Below are 22,591 nucleotides of genomic sequence, written 5' to 3'. Positions count from 1 at the left end.
CCAGTAAATCGAGAGCTGTGCCTTTCGACTCAGCTCCTTCTTCAGCACAACAGACCAATACAGAGTCCGCATCACTGCAGACGCTCCACCGATCCGCCTGTCGATCTCCCGCTCCATCCGTCCCTCACTCGTAAACAAGACTCCAAGATACTTGAACTCCTCCACTTGGGGCAGGATCTTATCCCCGACTGAGGACCATGGTCTCGGATTTGGAGGTGCTGGTTTTTATCCCAACCGCTTCACACTCAGCTGTGAACCGCTCCAGTGAGAGTTGAAGATTACGGCTTGAAGAAGCCAACAGCACCACATCATCCACAAAAAGCAGAGATGCAATGTTGAGGCCACCAAACCGGACCCCCTCAACGCCTCGGCTGCGCCTAGAAATTCTGTCCATAAAAGTTATGAACAGAATCTGTGACAAAGGGCAACCTTGGCGGAGTCCAACCCTCACTGGAAACCAATTTGACTTACTGCCAGTAATGCGGACCAAACCCTGACACCGGTCATACATGGACCGAACAGCCCGTATCAGGGGGCTCGGTAACCTGTACCCCCGAAGCACCCCCCACAGGACTCCCAGAGGGACACGGTCGAACGCCTTCTCCAAGTTCAGAAAGCACATGTGAACTGGTTGGGCGAACTCCCATGCACCCTCCGGCCGAGGGTGTAGAGCTGGTACGAAAACCACACTGCTCCTCCTGAATCCGAGATTCGACTTTCCGACGGACCCTCCTCTCTAGCACCCCTGAGTAGACCTTACCAGGGGGGCTGAGGAGTGTGATCCCTCTGTAGTTGTATAGATAGAACTATAGTTCTATAGATCCTTCTATAAAACACACCCTTCGGTCCCCGGTCTGCCAATCTAGAAGCACTGTCCACGCAATGTCGTCGCCGTCGAGGAGCTTTCCAACCACCTCAGTGAGTTCGACCCCAGAGATAGGAGAGCCCACCTCAAAGTCCCCAGACTCTGCTTCCTCAAAGTAAGATGTGTCTGTGGAATTGAGCATTCTCCCCACCGACTCACGTCGTCCTGAGTCCAGGTCAGCAGCACCCTAAATCCACTTTACACAGTGTTAATGGTGCACTGCTTTCCTCTCCTGAGACGCTGGATGGTGGACCAGAATTTCCTTGAAGCCGTCCGGAAGTCATTTTCCATGGTCTCATCGAACTCCTCCCAAGCCCGAGTTTTTGCCTCAGCGACCACCTGTGAAGTTGCTTAAAACAGTAGTCTTAACATTATGTGTATTTTAAAGAATATCCTGTATATATTTTTATGTTTTTATATTATCAACTGTCGTTTAGAGGCGCCGCTCAACTTTCTCAAATGTTTTGTATTTTTCCATGACATATGAAAACAGAAACTTAACCATGTTTATATGAAACGAAACTGAAACTTAACTGTAATAAAAGCGACGAGGTGGCCGGGGGAGGAGAGAGAGTCGGACGGAGCCGAGCGTGAGTTAAGGTCTCGCGTCTCCTCTTCTCTCCCAGCCGCGGTTGCATAAAACAAAGAAGCAGCTTCTGCCTCCTTTTTCCTTTGTGCACGGTCGGTAACTAAGGGGATCTGTAATATCAGACCCAACATTTAACTGGTGCCGAAACCTGGGACCTGCATCTGGACGGACGACCGCCGCCGAACCGAGGACACCGAGAATCTGTCGACAGCGTCTCCCCTTGCGGGACGGGTCTCCCCGCTCCGGCCCCGGCCGTTCGCCCGGACACCGGGTCCTGCGAACCAGACCGGCACCGAGGACTAATAGGTATTATGCTGTTTAATTATCACGATTTACACAAAAGTTTGAAAAAGGAACACTAAATATACTGTAGAAGTAACATAAAATAGAAAAGTGGGGAGTAAAAGCAAAGCGCTTGGGCGTTGGCCCGTGAAGATAGAAGAAAAACCCATGGTATATATGATCCGGGCATCAAAGGGATCACGGTTGTATTAGATGAGATCCAAAATACTTTTATTGACTAGTTTTTAACTTGTTATAAATAAAAGTGTAGTTTTCGGGTGCCCGGGTAGAGGAAATTAAACGTTGCCGTAAATACGTAATAATTTACACCTCCCCACTCATTGTTTACCAAAATATCTGTGTTCAATATAACTAAGATTTATCAGGTCAGAATAGAACTGACTGCGATTAAAAATAATCGCCTAAAATACAAAACATGGTTTTAAATTAGAAAATGGTGCACCACAGAAAAGACTGAGTGTTTGTGTTGTGTGTGTGTGTGTGTGTGTGTGTGTGTGTGTGTGTGTGTGTGTGTGTGTGTACTGTATGTGTGTTTGTGATAAGGAAAGGAGGGAGTAACTGCTGCCCGCTCCGGAGTAGAAACAATGGGCCAGTCATTGAGAAAAGAAATAGAACAACACCAGGATGTTAAGTTTATTGCAAGCTTTGACGCTAATGCGTGCAAGTATCTGGAATCCTGGGTGACCAAGTATGATTTTAACCCGTCTTTGAGAGATGTCAGGAACAAAGAGGAAGTTAAGAAAAGTTTAGTGGAGAAAAGAGCAAAGAAGATTAAAAAGGGAAAGAATGTAGAAAAATTGGAAGCACAACTACCTGCTGTTGAAGTGTGGATAAAACAGTGTAAAATGAGGGCAGAAAGCATTTTGGAAAGTGAGAAAAGAAAAAAGGAAAAGACAGAAAGAAAAATGTACCAGATGAAGATAAGACCAACGGAAGAAACCGGCGCCAGACGAAGAGACAACGGAAATGCACCAGCTGAAGTGCAACAGCAAAATGATCCAGAAGAGGAAGTAAACGTCAACCAACAGCGGGAACCGCCTACCCCGTCTACCTCCTCCCCAAACTCCACCTCCACGAGTTTTGGGGACGGAGCCTCCCCTCCTATTGGAAGCCGTACAAGATCAAACAAACCAACAGCAGACGTCCTGGCTGCAACAACAAAATTATACCCAGACATCCAGCAGGTGGCAGCATATCCCATGGTAGCTGTAGCCAACCCAGCTTATGGAATGCCAAACCCTGGTCAACCCGCTCATCCACAGACCTTGCTGCTCTATCGCCCATGGACCGAAGAAGAAAAAGTAGCCGCATGCGCATCAGTTCCTCCCATTGAAGATAACGTTGAAAAATGGGCAGCTGCAATTAGAGAACTACATGGATCCTATCACCTCAATGGCAATGAATTACTAAGCGTCCTACGTCTGACCGCAGGACATCGAGTCGGAAGATTCCAAGGAGCCTTTGCTCCAGCCAACCAACGAGGCCAGGTCTACCAACCAGGCCAAGAACTAGACAACGCCCTAAATACTCTTTTAGAAAGAGCCATCGCAGTGTTCAAGAAACCACCTGATTTAACTAAAGTCCGCCAATGCCGCCAAGAACCTGAAGAAAGCGCACAAAAATATGTGGACCGCCTCCAAGACGTACTGAAACTACATGGTGGCATCGAAGAAAGCACTGAGGCACAACGCACATACCAAACATTACTGCGGGCAACATTCCTGGATGGACTAGTGGACGGTACAGTCAATTTTATCAAGAAACATTACCACACCTGGAGAACTGCCCCGGTGAATGATCTCGTAGCTTGGGCCTCAAACGCTGAAGACCTAAAAAGACAAAAAGCGCAATCATCAGTCTTCAATGCCATGCACACATTTTTTCAACATGCCTCTCCTCCACCTTCTGGACCAATTTACTACCAAAACCAACCCAATCGGGGTAGAGGACGTGGACGCGGAAGAGGAAGAGGCCGACCAGCCACCAGACAGGATGTGTGCTACAATTGTGGCAAGTACGGCCACTTCGCCCGAGATTGCCGCTCCAAACAAAAAATTGAGACCCCAAAATCTGACCACTGGGATCCAACCGAATGACGCGAGCAGGAAAGGTCAAGTGATGAAAACCCTGATGACACCAGAACGATCGTCGAGGTGCTTGACCTGACAGTCCTGTTTAGCCAGATGTCCTCTATTGACCCAGCAGTAAGAAAACTAGGCTTAGGGTCATTTACTACAACATTGAAATTCATTGTGGATTCAGGAGCACAATCCTCCGTGATCACTCATCTACCAACAGGTGTCAAATTGTCAAAAAGCACAATAATGGTCATAGGAGGGGGAGGTAGACCAGCCATCCATTACTTTACCGAACCACTGACCATTATTGACGAAGACGGAACAGAATACCCAGATCAAACTTTCGTTTACGTGCCTCGTTGTCCTGAAAACCTCATCGGACGAGATTTGATAAAAGCCATGAGCCTTGTATTAATGGTCGAAGGCTCCAGCATGGTCCTGACAAAAAGAGGACAAGAAACACCAATGCAGATGTTAGTACTAGAAGGAAAAGACAAACCACGCCCATTCTACAGTCTGGATCCGATCCAAAAAGGTCCAACATCAGTAACAAACAATCTGCAACAGATGCCAGAACAAATCCTACCAAATTCAAATTGGGTGCCCCAAACCACGTACCCACTTCACTCCACCATCCGCTTCGCCCCGAACAAAGAGGACAGAGACTTCTTTGATCAATGGTCCCGATTGACAACCATGCGGGCCCAAATAAAGGACCTAATTTGGGACGAACAGGCAGGATGGATGGCAGCCACAGTAATCTTTCCAGATTACATATATGCATTAACCACATATGAAGGCTTTGGCATTCCCTTCCACATTTCACTGGCAAAACCAACAGGCTGGAGATGGAAAGGCATAGGATCAAAAATAAGAGATGTAACATGGTCCGAACAACGACTCCCGTGGACTCCATGTCAAGATGGAAGATTTAAACGCATCATGTCATCAGGAAACGTGGTCTGGAGGAAAAAACTAAACTGGGTGACAACATTTGTCCCCAGCACCCACCTAAGTACATGACATCCGGAGGAAACCACAATCCTGGCACTAAAAGACGCCATGGATCAAATACCACCTCAGCTGTGGTCAGCGTCAAAAACCGATGTGGGCCTAATGACCACAGCCACAGAAGTAACAATTGAACCAAGAACAAACTATCGCCCACAAATCAATCAATACCCACTCAAACCTGATGCCAAAGAAGGAATCACACCAGTAATCATGAACATGGTAAAAGCTGGAGTGCTCATAGAAGCCCCCAAGGTAACTTGTAACACTCCAATCTTTCCAGTAAAGAAAGCAGACACCACGACCTGGCGAATGGTCCACGACTTAAGAGCCGTAAATCAGGCAGTAAAACAGAGAGCCCCCTGCGTCCCCGACCCCCACACTCTACTCAATGCGCTGAAGCCACAACAGAAATGGTTCACAGTAATTGATCTAAGCAACGCCTTCTTTTCCATTCCATTGCACGAGTCTGCCCGTCATTGGTTTGGTTTCACCTTTAATCAAAAGAAGTACACCTATACGAGACTACCCCAAGGCTATGCAGAGAGCCCCACCATTTTCTCTCAAGAAATCAACAACTGTCTGAGCCTCCATGAACACAGTGAAACCACTCAAATCTTGATTTACGTAGATGACATTCTCATCGCCAGTCCAACCAAAGAAGAAAATCAAGAAGAAGCAGTGAAACTGTGTCAACACCTGGCAAAGACAGGAAACAAAGCCTCACTGACCAAACTACAGTGGACTCAGACCGAAGTAGTTTTCTTAGGTCACATCATATCGGCAGAAGGAAGAAAACTAACCTCTGATCGGAAACAAGCTATCCTTGATGCCCCCAAACCAAAGACCAAAAGACAGATGATGGCCTTCCTAGGCCTAGTGAACTTTTGCCGTCTATGGGTTCTGGACTTCGCCGAAATAACGCAACCACTGGTGGATTTAATTTACCAAGAAGACATCGCCCTGGCCGATCCCATCACATGGACGAAAGAAGCTAATGAGAAGTTCAATCAGATAAAACAGACCATCACAAGCACAGGCCCCTTGGGCCTACCCGACTACAAGAAACTGTTTACCCAAACAGTGGACTGCAAAGACGGATTCATGACATCCGTCCTACTCCAACAACATGGTACACAAATGCGACCAGTGGCCTACTACTCAAAGAAACTTGATGCTGTCGCCAGAGCCCTGCCCCAGTGTGTCCAAGCAGTGTGTGCCGCAGCAATGGCTGTCCAAGCATCCGCCGAATTGGTGTTGTTCCATCCCACCACTCTACTAGTAACACACTCAGTAGATGTTCTTTTGACTCAAACAAAGATGTCATTTCTCTCACCAGCAAGACATCTTGGCCTAACAGCTGTACTATTGTCCCAACCCCATCTTACCATCAAGAGATGCAGCACTCTCAATCCTGCAAGTCTCCTCCCAGTGGAGACAGATGGGACACCACACAGTTGCACAGAAGCCACCGAGGAAATCTGCAAACCAAGAAGAGATTTGTTAGACACACCCTTACAAGAAGGAGAAGCAGTGTTTGTAGATGGTTCCTCAAGCAAAGATGAACTAGGCAACACCAACACAGGCTATGCAGTGGTCACACAACAAAAGACACTGAAGAGCGGACGATTAATAGGAAATCTGTCAGCACAAGCAGCAGAACTCATCGCGCTAACAGAAGCATGTAAATTATTCAAAGACAAAGCAGTAACAATTTGGACCGACAGCCAATATGCCCACTCGACATTGCACATCTTTGCCGCCATGTGGGCTCGACGAGGAATGAAAACATCAACAGGAAAACCTGTTCAACACGCCAAATTACTCACTGACCTTTTGGCCGCTGTACTGCTACCCTCCAAAATTTGCGGTATGCAAATGCAAAGCTCACACCTCAGCAAAAGACGCCGTTTCTGTAGGAAATGCAAAAGCAGATTTGGCAGCCAAGCAAGCAGGCCAAGACAAAACAAAGATCGTCATGCTCGCCAACCACGAAGAAACACAACAACACAACAACATTCCAAAACAAGTACTAATTGACATGCAAAACAACGCTCCAGACAAAGAAAAAACACTATGGAAAATGATGAACATTGAACTCACCCCAGAAGGCCTCTACCACAAAGAAGACCGACCAGTCATCCCCCGCAGTCTGTTCCACACAGTAGCCACATTGAGTCATGGGAAGTCCCATGTCTCAACAGGAGGGATGATATCTATGGTAGAACAGACAATGACAATACCACAGGGCTTACAAACCTATTTTAAAACTTTTTGTAGGTTATGTATGGTGTGTTGTCGTCACAATGCTCAGGGAAACTTAAGACCACAGAGAGGGAAATGCCCAGTGGGCTCCTACCCATTTGAAGTTTTACACATGGACTTTATTGAACTACACAGAAGTGGTCAGCACAAGTACTGTTTAGTGTTAGTAGACTCACTAACTAAATGGGTTGAACTTGTTCCTTCAAAACATCCAAACGCCCTCACAGTAGCTAAAGCTATTTGTAAACACATAATACCAGAACATGGCATTCCACGAGTCTTGTGGAGTGATAACGGTAGCCATTTTGTAAATACCATCGTTGACAATATGGCCATCCACTTAGGGATCACCCTAAAAAATCATTGTGCATATCATCCACAGAGCGCAGGCTTAGTTGAACGGACCAACGGTACTATTAAACTAAGACTCAAAAAGACCATGGAAGAAACCAAAAAACCATGGCCTGAGTGTTTATCTCTAGTAAAAACTTACATGAGAATAACGCCAAACCCACAAGGGATCACGCCCTTTGAGGCAGTAACAGGCAGACCCTTTGTGCTCCCTTTATGGGAAAATCAGCCATGGTCAGACAAAACAGGAGAGGCAGATCCACTGACTAAATGGTTATGTGACTTGTTTAAAGAACGGACTGTGTCAAGAGCAAATGATCTGCCCTCTACCTCTCTTCCCCCTGCACAGGAAACGGTGACCCCGGGTGACCTGGTGTTGGTGAAGGTGATAAAAAGGAAAACATGGTCGAGCCCACGCTGGGATGGCCCATTCGTTGTTCTCCTGACCACACCCACCGCTCTCAAAATCGCTGAGAGAGAGACGTGGATCCACCAGAGTCACTGCAAAAAGGTCACCGAACTCAGATAAGGGATTACCCCCTGATTCTTGTCAAAAAGAAGAAGAACAAAGGAGAAGATGACCCTTTTTCAGACATTGTTTGGACTGTGATCATTATAATGTTTATCTTATTATGTGTTATTTGTTCCTGCTGTATTGTCCCAATGTCTAAGAGGTTAGTCGCCCGTATGTTCGTGGCCCAGATGTATCAATATAACTTACTACGCGTAGAGGATTATGTTGACACTGTGGAGACCGACACAAAAGTGTGACCCTCATCTTATTGTGTTTTCCCTAACTTCAAATTCAGTTCCATTCTCAGACCAAGAGGTTCTCGTCACCGTGCGGTGGGGGAGTTATGGAATTTTTTCCCTTTAAGTTAAGGGTTTTCGCCATTTCCTGAGAATGGTTCAAATGTTGTGAATCTATTAATGAAGTAATACTGAGAAAACTTAATTGTTTTAGTATTTACTGATGTCCTTTTAAATCCACAACAGGAGGGAATGTGAAGTTGCTTAAAACAGTAGTCTTAACATTATGTGTATTTTAAAGAATATCCTGTATATATTTTTATGTTTTTATATTATCAACGTGTCGTTTAGAGGCGCCGCTCAACTTTCTCAAATGTTTTGTATTTTTCCATGACATATGAAAACAGAAACTTAACCATGTTTATATGAAACGAAACTGAAACTTAACTGTAATAAAAGCGACGAGGTGGCCGGGGGAGGAGAGAGAGTCGGACGGAGCCGAGCGTGAGTTAAGGTCTCGCGTCTCCTCTTCTCTCCCAGCCGCGGTTGCATAAAACAAAGAAGCAGCTTCTGCCTCCTTTTTCCTTTGTGCACGGTCGGTAACTAAGGGGATCTGTAATATCAGACCCAACACCACCGAAGCCGCATTCCGCTTGGCCAGCCGATACCCGTCAGCTGCCTCAAGAGTCCCACAGGCCAAAAGGGCCCGGTAGGACTCCTTCTTCAGCTTGACGGCATCCCTCACCGCTGGTAGACACCAGCAGGTTTGGGGATTGCACCGACCACCTTGCGTCCACAGCTCTGATCAGCCGCCTCAACAACGGAGGTGCGGGACATGGTCCACTCTGACACCCCTCGGACAAGGGAGAAGTTCCCAGCAGACCCTCACAATACGTTTGTGTCTGCCAGGTCGAACTGCCATTGGAGCCAACACACCACCAGCTAGCGATCAGTTGACAGCACCGCCCATCTCTTCACCCGCGTGTCCAACACATGCAACCGCAAATCTGATGACACAGCTACAAAGTTGATCATCGAACTGTGGCCTAGGGTGTCCTGGTGCCAAGTGCACATATGGAGTTCCTTGTATATGAACATGGTGTTCGTTATGCACAGTCCGTGGCGACCACAGAAGTCCAGTAACAGAACACCGCTCGGGTTCTGATTGGCCGTGATTGGTCATTCCTCCCAATCATGCCCCTCCAGGTCTCACTGTCATTGCCCACTTAAGCGTTGAAGTCCGTCCAAGGACTTCAGAAAGGGTGGGTACTCTGAACTGCTGTTCGGTGCATAAGCACAAACAACAGTCAGGTCCCACCCCCTCCACCCAAAGACGGAAGGAACCTACCCTCTCGTCCACAGGGGTAAACCCCAAAATACAGGCGCCAAGCCGGGGGATAATGCCCACACCTGCTCTGAGCCTCTCACCGTGGGCAACTCCAGAGTGGAAGAGAGTCCAACCCCTCTTGAGAGGATTGGTATCAGAACCCAAGCTGTGTGTGGAGGCGAGTCTGACTAAATCTAGTCGGAACTTCTCAACCTCGCACACCAGCTCGGGCTCCTTTTCTGCCAGAGAGGTGACATTCCATGTCCACAGAGCTAGCTTCAGTAGCCAGGGGCCGGACCGCCAAGGTCCCCGACTTTGGCTGCCGCCCAGCTTACTTCGCATTTGACCCCTTTGGCCCCTCCCACAGGTGATGAGCCTATGGTAAGGGGGACCCACGTTGCCATATCGGGCCCCGTCTCCAGTCCTGGCTCCAGAGGGGGGGCCCCGGTGACCCACGTCCGGGCAAGGGAAACCGCGGTCCAAAATTAGCATTCATCATAGGTGTCTTTTTGAGCCATGCTTTGTCTGGTCCCTCACCTAGGACCTGTTTGCCATGGGTAACCCTGCTAGGGGCATGACTCACGGAGGAGCCAATTAGATTAGATTGTCGGAAATCAAGGTACTACTATGTCAATGCTCGTCACATCAAAAGTGAATGAATACTGTATGTAAACATTTGAAGTAGAAGAGGTGTGTTTGTATAAGGACAATGGTCTAGTTTTTTAGGTTTGTCGGACAATATGAAAAAGGGGAGGGCCATGCACGCAGCAGGTGTGTGACCTCAGCATTGTCCAGACTCCTTTCTGCTTCAATCATTGCACCTCATAGGAACTTGGCTGGATGTTATCTGCAACATGATGGTGTTTGGCTTCTGTTTAGTGTGCTCAACTTGCTCCTTAATTGCTTCAGCGACCTCAAAGCTTCACTTTCACTTGTTCCATGCGTTTCATTTAAACTCATACACTTAAGTATTTTACTTGATTATTTTGGAATTGTATCGTTATTAGGGTGAGAATCTCAGCCATCCGGGAGGGACTCAGATTTGAGCCACTGCTCCTCTGCATTGAGAGGAATCACTTTAGGTGGCTCAGGCATCTGGTTCGGATGCCTCCTGGATGCCTCCCTGGAGAGGTGTTCCGGGCATGTCCCTTGGGAACGACCCAGGACACGCTGAAAAGACTATGTCTCTCAGGTGGCTTGAGAACGCCTTGGGATCCCGCCGGAGGAACTGATTGAAGTGGCTGGGGAGAGGGAAGTCTGGGCCTCCCTACTAAAGCTGCTGCCCCCGCGACCCAATCCCGGATATAGCGGTAGATAATGGATGGATGGACGGATGGATCCTTATTTGGAATATTGCCATTAGGATCCAGTGAGCATCTCTCCCCATCAACCATGGTGCCTGTATCCACCGAGAAGAGTTTAGGACTGCATGTGAAATGTTGAGCAAGTTACAGTTAGAATAGAGTCAAAGAAAACAACTCCTACTAAATAATACACAAAGCAATGCAAGTAAACACCACAATTGAGTATATAGGGCAAAGTAGTAACTATTAGTGGCAAAGTCTCTGTCGCAATCATTAAAAGTCTACTTAAGTGCTATCAAAAGCACCACAGTTTGTGCTTTAGCTAAACTTATCAGGAATTTGGCAATGACTGCTCATTGAGTCACACTCAACATTCACAGGTGGAAAGCATTAGTGGAGTATTTACTGTACAATTCCAACTTTCTTTTTCAAATTTTTCTTCTGTTCATATGTTTCTTGGAAAATATGCATGCATAATTGCATGTGTTTTTTATGTCGTAAGAATTTGGCAATTCATTGTGTTGGCATTAGCTGATTGTTTGATTAATGTCAGGAATCAAGCAGTCATGACTAAGAAAATGAAAGATATTCTAATTAAGGTTGTTTTAAGTTATCAAATAATGTAGTAAACCAGGGGGGAAACATTCAAGGTTACAAATCCAAGTAAAACTATTATTTTTGTGACCTACTAATGTCAAACTCTAGCTCCCCCTTTGGCAGCAAGACTCATTGCAGGCTCGGCATACTTTGTCATAGATGTCTTTGTTCAGTCATGCTTTGAGTTTTGCGTGTGGTTCCATGGTGTAACAGTTTGCACTTATCTAAAGGACATTCCTGTATGTAACTACGGTTCTATGAGTCCCGAATGACTGCCAGGTCCCGGTGCTGAAACAGCACGGACATGTTTAAAATTGTCTAGAAAATGTGCCAAGTTGTTATCGGTAAATTGCACACAAAGTAAGTCACTTACTTATTTGTTTGGGTTCAATAACAGTGAAACTGCAGCAACAAAAACTATAGTCAAGTAGTTTAAACCTTAAACACCGGCAAACGTAAAGTGTAATCCCCACATAACTTGCGACATTTTCCTTGAAATAAATGGATCACAGTTAAAAAAATTTTGGGGTTTTTTATTTGTTTATTTTTCCTTTTGGACAATCATAGAGACAATTTACAACATTCACTTTTTCGCATACAATCATACCCGAATAGAAAAAGGTCTGACGGGATGAAGCCGAAGTTTATTAATTCCCGATCCCAGAATGCAATAGGACGCAGATAATCAGAGTGGTAATTCGTCAGATAATCAGAGTGGTAATTCGTCAAATGTAACTTCCTCTGACTTAACTATCTCATCGGCTGACTTGGGATCACAAGATGGCACCACAATCCCGTCAAGTAATAAAGTAGGACAACTTAAAAAAAAATAGCAAAATCTGCAAATAAGTGACGCTGTGAACTGATACCATTCTGGTGAAAAAGTTGATTGAATTTAATCTTCCATGGCTCTTCTATTAATCTTTTCCTCCTGACCATCAGGCCAAAAACTTCATTCAGACTCCATGCAGGTCAACAGTGGGGAAGAATTAACCCTGGAGGCAGCTGTCTTGTGTATCACTTGCTGTTTTCCTTTCCCAGGGCAAATGCTGTTCCAGGACCAGTGTTCGAATGCGTTGCCATGACGCTGTGAAAAAAAAAACATCCACCATCCCATTCTACCAGCCGCTTGCTTCATCCATGAATGTAGCTGCCATTACTGGTTCAGCCAATCACATATAATGTTTATGTGGCTCTTGCCAATATTTTGCCCACACACACTCTTTGATGGGGATTTGCATGGATTTGCATGCAGCAGCATGTCTGTGCATTTGTGTTGTACACATACACTGAGCACACACGCATGATCCTTTTTTGAGGTGGGCATCAAAAGAAAGAGACAAGGGCAACATGTCCTTGAGACAAATTGAGCGTGTCCGACACCTCATTGTCCTGCAAATAAGACAACGGCAAATAAGACGACCGCCCCCTTGCTCTTCCACTGTGAGTGAATCACATTTCAATGAAATTAGTGGGTGTATTTCTCTTTCATTTTTATGTCATTGGCACATTCCTTTCACAAATGACTCATATCCTCATGTCGTCAGAAAACACTGCTGAGGATTTTTTATTTATTTATTTATTTTATATTGATGAAAGCCCCCACATAAAGGCCATCAACGCAGGCTTAACACCTCAAACGATGGTCGCTGTATGAGAACGTGCAGATAGGCATGGACTTCACTTGCTGTGTATATTGGCTGATTGAGTTGAGCAGCGGGTCAGCTGGAGTGTTTGCATCCATCGCCATGTTTGTTTCGATACGCTAATCGACTAGAGACACGGCAAGTACTAAACCAGTGTTTTATTTATTTACATTCCAAAATATATCACGCCGCAGCGCCCCAAAAAATTGCACAAAAAGTATAAGCTATTGAAATAATGATCTATACTTGATTTACTTTCATATTTACTTAATATCAAATATGGATTTGCTTCATTGAACACAAAACTACTGTATGCTGTAGGAATGGAAACAGGTGGATACACACATTAACTGCAGCTTATGTCATTTAGTGGAAGAGAATGTAATTGTTTGGCCTGTCATTATACATCACTGGTTCTCAATCCCGGTCCTCGAGTACCCCTATCCAGCCTGTTTTCCATGTCTCCCATAGCCAACACTGTGGCTGTGGGAGACATGGAAAACAGGCTAGATAGGGGAACTCGAGGACTGTGGTTGAGAGCCGCTATTATACATCACTGACATACAGTACAGGCCAAAAGTTTGGATACACACAAATTTCATTCAATGTGTTTGCTTTATTATCATGACTTTTTACATTGTAGATTCTCACTGAAAGCATCAAAACTAAGAATGAACATGTGGAGTTATGTACTTGACAAAAAAGTGTGAAATATTCTAGTTTCTTCAAAATAACCACCCTTTGCTCTGATTAGTGTTTTGCACATTCTTGGCATTCTCACCTCTGGGAACTTCTTTAAAGCTGTTGGAAAAGCATTTCAGGTGACTACTCTTGAAGCTCATCCAGGCAATGCAGAAAACAATCACCACAGCAAAGAGTGACTAATTTGAAAAAACTAGAATATAAAACGTGTTTTCAATTATTACGCCTTTTTGTTAAGAACATAACTCCAAATGTGTTCATTCATAGTTTTGATACTTTCAGTGAGAACCTACAATGTAAATATGACAATGACAATAAAGAAAATGCATTGCATGAGAAGGTGTGTCCAAACTTTTGGCCTGTACTGCAGATAGATGAACACATTATTTGTAGTAAACACTCACACACACACACACACAACTATATATAAATATATATATATATATATATATATAGTAGGGTTGTGAATTGCCTAGTACCTGGCGATTCGATTCATAACACGATTCATAGGTCACGATTCGATTCAATACAGATTAATCCCGATGCAAATCTATAAATTGATTATTGTGATTTATTTATTTATTACTCAAGTTTAGAAAATACTAATCGGTAAACTTGTACATGTACACTGTAAGATTTGTATGAAAATGTATTTATTTATCTGAAAATTCAGGCTTATAACTGAGCAACTGCATTTAATAAACAAGTTGCAGTCTGTGTCATGTTTGAACAGCACTGAAATAAAATATTAAGGCTTAATGTTCCATTAATATAACATTCTTCCATGCTTAATTTGTGAATCCTAACCCTAAGTAAGACGTTTTGTTGAATATTCCCATAAAAAAAAATTGTTTAAAAATTGATTCAGCCACATATCCAATCGATTCAATAATTGCGCGCTGTAATATCCCGATATATTGCCGAATCAATTTTTTTCCAACACCCCTAATATATAGATATAATGTGCAGAATTTCACAAGTTATTTCATGTTAAAGATTTGATAGATCTTGAGCTGTCACTGTCTTATCAATGCAATTATGCCATCTAGTGACAGAAAAATTACCTCAACGCAAATCAATATCGCACTTGTTTTTTTTACAGTATTGAACATCTTTTTAATTTTAACTCAATTTTATGATTTATTATGAAATTAGTGTATCAATGACTAAAATATGCAGCCACATTTCTATTTAACTTTTTTTTCCCACTTTTATTTTAACAAGAGTATGAAAATGTATTGTACATATTATTGTACATTTAAAACAGATGTAAAATTTGTGATTAACCATGAGTTAACTATTGAAGTCATTTGATTAATTACGATTAAAAAATGTAATCACTTGACACCCCATATACAGTATATATATATATATATATATATATATATATATATATATATATATATATATATATATACATACATATATATATATATATATATATATATACGCAATACATAGGTGAGGACAAAAAATAATCATGTTAAATCGCAATCACAATTTTGAGAGGGTGAGTGGGAATCACAATTAGATTATTTTTTCAAAAGCGTTCAGCCGTGATCAAAGAGCAAACATGTCTTAAATGTGACAGAAAGTATTTATACTATATTTATACCATACTTAGGCTCAATTCATCAACTTTCAAACACCGCAAAGTTGGTCTTACTGCCTGACAGAGTCAATAATTTCACATTATTGGTGGAGTGTAGTCTCAGATGACTGTTCAAAAAATGTTGCATATTTGCGTCAACTTTTGTTAGAAGTCTTTCTCTCAAGGGTAGTCATATTGAAGCCAAGTCTAAAGTCTTTCTCTGGAGTCTGGGAGGTCGCAGACTTAGATATAACCTCATTTGCCTCCCATCACATAGTCTTTAGTCCCGCTGATGTATTCCCCCCAGAATAATATGCAAAATGAAGTCAAACAAAAAAGTCTGTCTGGTTTGACTAATTAAAATTTGTGATAAAAGTGTTACATCTCATAACCTGTAATAATTTAATGTTTTATCACACCTTTTGCGGCACAAAGCCAAATGAAGCACATTGCGAAAGAAAAAAAACACCTTGTTTTTCTTTCCCAGGCAGAGTTCTCAGAGATCAATTTGGCCTCCTATGTCACTTCAGGATGCATGGTGGACATGCAAGTCAACAAGGCGGGTAGCAAAATGCTCAGGTATGGAAAATTACCTCCCTCCCTCCTCTAATGAAATGTATCTGTTGTGCTGTCATAATAATACGGTTGGTTATTAGGAATTTTGACACGCTTTCCTTAAATGATTAATGATAGAATTAAAAAACATTTATGTATTTCTGGAAAATCTAGCATAAAAATAGCAGTCAACGTTAGAGGAAGATTTCCTTGCTGCATATTGGGTAATGTGAACTCAAGCATCGTTTGGAATAAGAACTATTCTGAACGATGGTTGGCTGGCTGGTTTGCAGCAGCGCGGGACTCAGTAGCAGTGTTGGGACACGTGAAGCCATGTATTAAAATAGACTATTATGTTGAATCAGGGCTCAAGGAGATCAGCTGATCAGGGTGGCAAAGATGACTTCATCATCCCCTGGTAAACCTCATGTGACACTTTATGGCTTTTCCATGCTTTTCAAAAACTGGCAGTGAGTAACAGTAGCAAGTAACGAGATTGTCAGCAAGCAAACAACGTCCAATACAATCTGCACAATGCATTCTGTTGTTTAACAAGATCATCAATCCTCTTTTGGTTGACACAAAGCTGGAGAGGAAAATCGTTGTGGTTGTGTCATCTGATCAATCTTTATTCCTCTCCACTTTCTATTTTGATATCACGAGTTGGCCAAATGCTTGTCATCTCATGTCACAACAAGCCTTCTTTTAGAATGCTTGGCTTATTTGGGCTCTGGCCTCAACTTCACCCGACTTCTCAGCGTTGAGAGTCAAGGAAACAATTGAACATGCAAGAATAATGGCAAACTCGAAGCTCGCGCTTGGCTCGTGTTCTGCCCTCGTCAAAATTGACATTGAGCTTATCGTGCATCTGCGTGTAGCATCATTTCGGCGTTATTGTTGTAATGATAGAAAAGCCAAATTGGATGCAGATGGTATGACTGCCGCCTCATTCGCGAGCAATGGCACTCATTGTCAAACAGTTGCGCTTTTATGACTCTGCCCTTGTCTACGACTAGTGCTGAACAGCACCGAGTGGCCTGGCAGATTGACAGCAAACAAATGTCCTCTTAATGGACATTTGGAGCCCAAAAGCAAGATGAAAAGTTCCTCCAAATGCAAAGCGATTCGAGACAACCTTGATGGTGCTTTTGTCACAGATTATGCCTGCATACAGTCACTGTTTGATAGCCAAGCGTTTCATTCATGGCCAGAGGAATGTTGTAGAATGTCGACAGATAGAGCAAAGTCATAACACCAATTTCCCACACACAAACAAAACACCTTTCCGCCTGCATATTTCTCAGTGGCTGCAAAAGACAGAATGTTAAGAAATCTTGCACTTTGACACTGAATAGCATACTTATGTCTTTGAAAGCTTCTTGAGGCTGCAGGGACCCTTTGACTTTTCAGTTTGTGGACAAGCTCTCCAAACACAAGTGCATCAGCAAACCTCATCACAGTTGTGTGTTTTCCAAGGTAATTTATGTATTTAAGAAGCTCTGATTTATATGTGAAAAGTGTCAAAGCAATGATTCCACCACTTGGACTGCACTTGCCTACATTAACAGTCTTATGGTAGTCAAAATATGACTTCAAATAAGACATAGACACATGCAGTTGGTGCCCGTGCTCTTATTTTCAAGCTTAGTATTAATGCCAATACGCTCAGAAAACAAATTAAATCATCATAGTTAGAGAATTAATGACATAGAGGTCTCACACGGACTTTATTAGAGACAGGAAATGAATGTCTCTCCCTTGGTTGATTGTGCGCCCTACTTAGCGTGGAAAACAAGGCAAAACCAAGGCTATTGGCTGTATTAGTTAGTTGGAAAAACTCAATTGGTGTTTTGGTGATGATTCCTCTGACTGCAAGTCGTCGAGCAGTTGCGTGGACCAATCATCTCAAAGCTTCAGGGAACACAATTCATCTGCATTCATGGCAAAAAGTAAATGTGGCAAAGGTATGCTGTAATGTCAATTACTCTATCGATAACTTGACACAATGAACATTTTTTTTTTTCGGAACTCCAAATATTTTCACTCTTTTACTAACTTGTACCGAGTAGAAGAATATCTAGCTAGTTAGCGTCAGCTCAGGTTTTTATGCCATCAAAACAGCGTGTTCTCATATCTTTGGTAACATTTTGAACTGAGTAACAAAAATACAAAATAAAATGTTGCAGGCGACCCCGAATGTCTATAAAATTAAGTTCTCATATTACCCAACATGGTCAAGTTTTCTCGAAAGTTTAGTCTTTAAATACAGCTTTTCAGCCTGGAGAGGTTTCTTTTTCCACTGGGGTTTGTCGAAGCTGCAGTTGAAAGTGATACTGGCTGACTTGAATGCTGCCAAGTCGTGTACCGTGAGCTGCCGATCAGCCAACTGTCAGCCACTTGCCTTGTGATTGTCTTCTGGCTTTTGCTTTGATTTGCCGGAAAGAACACCTTGGCTTTCAAAACAGCCCTCTGAAGGACAGGGCTGCTGCACGTGCAAGAGTTTTACACTCACTCTGTCTTTGTTTGTGCAGGCGCATCTCGCAATGAAAGCCTTCATTTGTATCTTTTTCCATCATTGCATGTTCAATGTCCTGCAAGGAAGAGCGTTAAATATCAGCTGTGGCCATTGCGTGCAACGTGGCGTGCAGTTGGCAACAAAATGGCACACCACAAGGTAGAGTGCTTATGACATGTTGTTTTCTGTGGCACTGCTTTTAGTCAGCCCTTTGGAGTCTCCGCACGTTGCTGCCAAAACCTCCGGTCTGGCTGCAAGGCAAATGGCAACGATTGTTTTCCCTTTTTTCCTTTTTTTTTTCTTTTTAATTGCTTTCTTTTTATGAAGCACCTTATGTTGCTTTCAAAGTATGAACGGAGATAGAGGAATAAAGATGTGATTGATTAATTGATTGATTGATTAGCCACTAAGCAAGAATTGCTCATCCTCCCCTCACTTAATAATAAAACTTGATAAATTGGTTACCTTGCTGTTCATTTAGCTTGTTTTACTGCGATTACGCTCACTGTCCATATCTGTTTGGTCCACATAAAAGTAAATGGGAGTTGGGAGTGTTTCTGCTTTGTAGCGTGGAACTTTTATCACAGCAAACATCACAATTTAACAAAATACAACTTTTATTGCACTTCAATTGTCTAATTAAGACTGGCTGGGTAAAGAAGTGAGGCTGTGGATACTTACGCTGTAATGAAACACAATCAATCCATGCTTATTCAGCCAGTGTTGTTTAGCACTTTGAGTCACAACAAACTTATTGGATGTAGCAAAACAACGTAGAGCAAAACTTTTTTGTTATGACGGATTATGACGTTGATTTACGTGTTTGGCTCCATTTGGAGATCAAATGTAGACGGTACTCTCCCTACAGTGTGAACGATTTCCACAGATGCACTAAAAGTTAATTTCCGATGCTGGCCTGCTACGGTTCCACCTCTTTTTCTCTTATTTCCAGAGCACAATTGAACAGATGACATAAGCAGATCTTTTTCTGATTCTTGTCATTTTCTGTACAGATTAGTGTCCCTGCCTTTACCACTCGTTTACCACTTTGGAGCACACAGGGCTAATTCAGACACATACACGAAACAATACAAGCCATAAACTTTTTGCGCTGACCCTCTTTAAGGGCCATTTTAATCAGTGAAGGAAGTGGGCTGCCCAGGGCTTCCTCAACACCGAATAGTGCACAGAGGTTTATCTTGTTACAGGGCAACTCAATCCAATTGACAGACATAGCTTTAGGTTGCCAAGGGTTGGTTTCCTTTTGGGGCACTTTGGCTGTAGTGTCCACCATTTCTGCTTTTGTAATGAAACCATGCATACAAAATGCCTCAACTAATTCTCTCAACACTTCATTTCCCGGCCGCCTTAACACACCTGTCTTTGTTTGCTTTGATTTCAGTCATGACGAGTCTGCCTGATCTGATTTTTTTTCTCGTTGATTAAGGCAGGCTTGCTGATACGCAGTGTTATTATGTTTATTTTTTTTATTTTTAATGTTTTGAGCCCTATAAAAAATATATATATATTCATACATTAGTGTGCCAGTATCAAAAGTCTGTATCTGTTGGACTTGTCTTGTGTTATTGGAGGTTGGCCATTATTGACACTTCTTGTTGTTGCTGGCCTGAAACGGCTTGTTAAAATGTTCACCGGCATTGTGTCTGCTCAAATGTTAGGTAAAAAAAAAATCCCACTTTGGTGCTTTCTCTTTACAATGGAGATCAGCTTTGGCTGTAAGCCAGCACTTGGGCAGGCCTGACTCGGCAACCACGCAGAATTTGAGCCTCTGGTGCCACCGGGCCTTGTGCCACAGCCGCAATTACAACAAGTCCTATATTCAGGCCGGTGAACCCCAAAATGATGCTTCAGTTGGCCACTTCACATGCACAGAGGAACGGCCTCTTTGGATGCCATCATTTTCTGTGGGCAGACTGAGTAATCAGAGGAGTTCGTCAGTAAGTTGTTTACATACGCAGATTATTTTTTATAAACATTGTTATTAACTCAAGAAGATTATCCATCCATCCATCCATTTTCTTGACCGCTTTTCCTCACTAGGGTCGCGGGGGTGCTGGAGCCTATCCCAGCTGGCTTCGGGCAGTAGGCGGGGTACACCCTGAACTGGTTGCCAGCCAATCGCAGGGCACACAGAGACGAACAACCATACTCACAATCACACCTATGGAGAATTTGGAGTGTTCAATTAACCTGCCATGCATGTCTTTGGAATGTGGGAGGAGACCGGAGTACCCGGTGAAACCCACGCAAGCACGGGGAGAACATGCAAACTCCACCCAGGAAGGCCAAAGACCGGACTCGATCTCACGTCCTCTGCACTGGGAGGCGGACGTGCTAACCAGTCAGCCACCGTGCTGCCCCTCAAGAAGATTAGTTTCAACATATTTTTTCTTCCATAGAAAAGCCATTAATTTTTGTGGTTTGAGTATTTAACTCACTTGCTCCCAAAAATGTATAAATACGTTCTATTGTAAATGTTTTAAGTGTCCCAAAAACATATTTATACATTGTTTATGTTTTTTTATGCTAGAGCATACAGAAGGCTTTGATGCAGCCTCTAAACTGCACAAAATGGTTGAAGCAATGATAGTTATTACAAAAACGGCCAGCAGGTGGCAGCAAAGTAGAAGAGATCAACCAGGGCCGTGTTGCAAACAAGCTGATTTACCCACAGTTCTAAACAGATTTGTGAATAATGATGAAGCTATATTCTATTCTGCTGCAAAATGGAAAAATATAGAAATATAAATGTTTCCTGATGAAAGAAAATACTCTAATCTTTCTTTTGGTAGGTTTCATGTTTTTAGAGCAATAGAACACAATATTCTGTGGGCCTTGCAAAATCAGTCAAAATCCAGTAAAACAGCCATGGCTGGGAATGAATGAGTCAAACTAGCACTCCATCAGTCAAGCGCATCTGTCTTCGTCATAGGAAAGCTCATTTAGTTGCATTTTGCTTGGATGATGGAATGCTAGTTTGAAACAATGTATCGCATCCTGATCCTTGGAATATAGCCCACTGTTTCACAAGGTGCGTCAACACATTCTTATCATGAAGACATTGACTAATGGGAAGTTGAGAGGAAGATCAAACTTGATAAAGGACATAAACACGAGCTCATGAGCTAAGAGATTCTGAGCAACTAACATTCAAAGAATCAAAACTAAAATGCCTTTTCTAGAAATTGTGAACCACTATGAACAGTGAATGGAATCATTGATATCCCAATCGATAACCACCATACCTAGATACCAATGTTTAATCCTAACCCATGCAAAGGTTTGGCCCATAAAGCATCATGTCACTTCATGTCCTCCGAACCTGCAAACAATCCTTGTTAAAGCTAGAAAAGCATGTGACAAGCCCGCATCAGGTTTTTACTCAGTGGATCCACACTGCGGCATGCAAATCAACATGATAACCATAAATGATTGGCACCACTCTAGCCTGATTAAATATATTCAAAGAGGAAACAGGACAGAATGTCTTCCATGTGCAAAGCTATTACGGGGACACTTCAACTGCAGCAAAGAGCAGTGGTAGCTAGCACTTGCATGATGCAGCACTTGTGTGTTCACTTGAAACTGTTTTGGTTGCAGAGCCTCAATGACTGGTTTCATCCAGTATAAATAGCAGGTTTGCTGAGTGCCGCAGGAGCAGCGGCGGCGGCAGAACAGCTGTAGTCACTCTGTCGCTGAGGACCGAGCTCTTCTGAGCTGTCCTGTCAAGCATAACACAGTCTCAGAACGCGTTCAAGAGCTGGTTGGTAATGGCCAATCCACAGCCACGCTCTCAACCATGACGCCTGTGCACTTATTCACACATATTTGCATGAAGTGCGCCTCTTCATAAAGTCCTAGCAGAATGTCATATGACATCCAACCTGTGAGTTTGTGACATTCCAGTATCTAAAGCTTGTTTAACTATCCAGTCCAATCCATGCACTGTTGTGTATTATCTGTGCTGAAAACGACTTTTTACTGCCGCCAAAGTGAATTGAAATGGGTGCTGTTTTAACGCAGGTCACCGATTGCTTGCTTGGCCCCTGGCCCAGAACCATTTGTAAAGGAAGGATTATGCTGTGTTAATTGGATAGATTGTCCAAAAAGATTAGGTGCCT

At 43.2% G+C, this 22,591-nt stretch overlaps 1 protein-coding gene across 3 annotated transcripts in view; it reads left to right on the top strand.

Annotated features, from left to right (window-relative positions):
* syn3 (synapsin III) overlaps positions 1-22,591 on the top strand; it is an 85,502-nt gene that overhangs the window by 22,177 nt on the left and 40,734 nt on the right. For 2 of the 3 annotated variants that reach the window (XM_077543380.1, XM_077543381.1), the window contains exon 4: positions 2,306-7,963. In XM_077543380.1, the coding sequence (XP_077399506.1) occupies positions 2,306-3,853 (1,548 nt within the window). In that variant the 3' untranslated portion in view covers positions 3,854-7,963. Of the gene's footprint in view, positions 1-2,305; positions 7,964-15,866; positions 15,959-22,591 lie in introns of those variants that run through there. The other variant, XM_077543382.1, reaches the window with a different exon arrangement.

The sequence above is a fragment of the Vanacampus margaritifer genome, chromosome 15 (assembly GCF_051991255.1).
Source record: "Vanacampus margaritifer isolate UIUO_Vmar chromosome 15, RoL_Vmar_1.0, whole genome shotgun sequence".
Classification (NCBI taxonomy): Eukaryota; Metazoa; Chordata; class Actinopteri; order Syngnathiformes; family Syngnathidae; genus Vanacampus; species Vanacampus margaritifer.
This window is presented reverse-complemented; position numbering and strand designations above follow the sequence as displayed.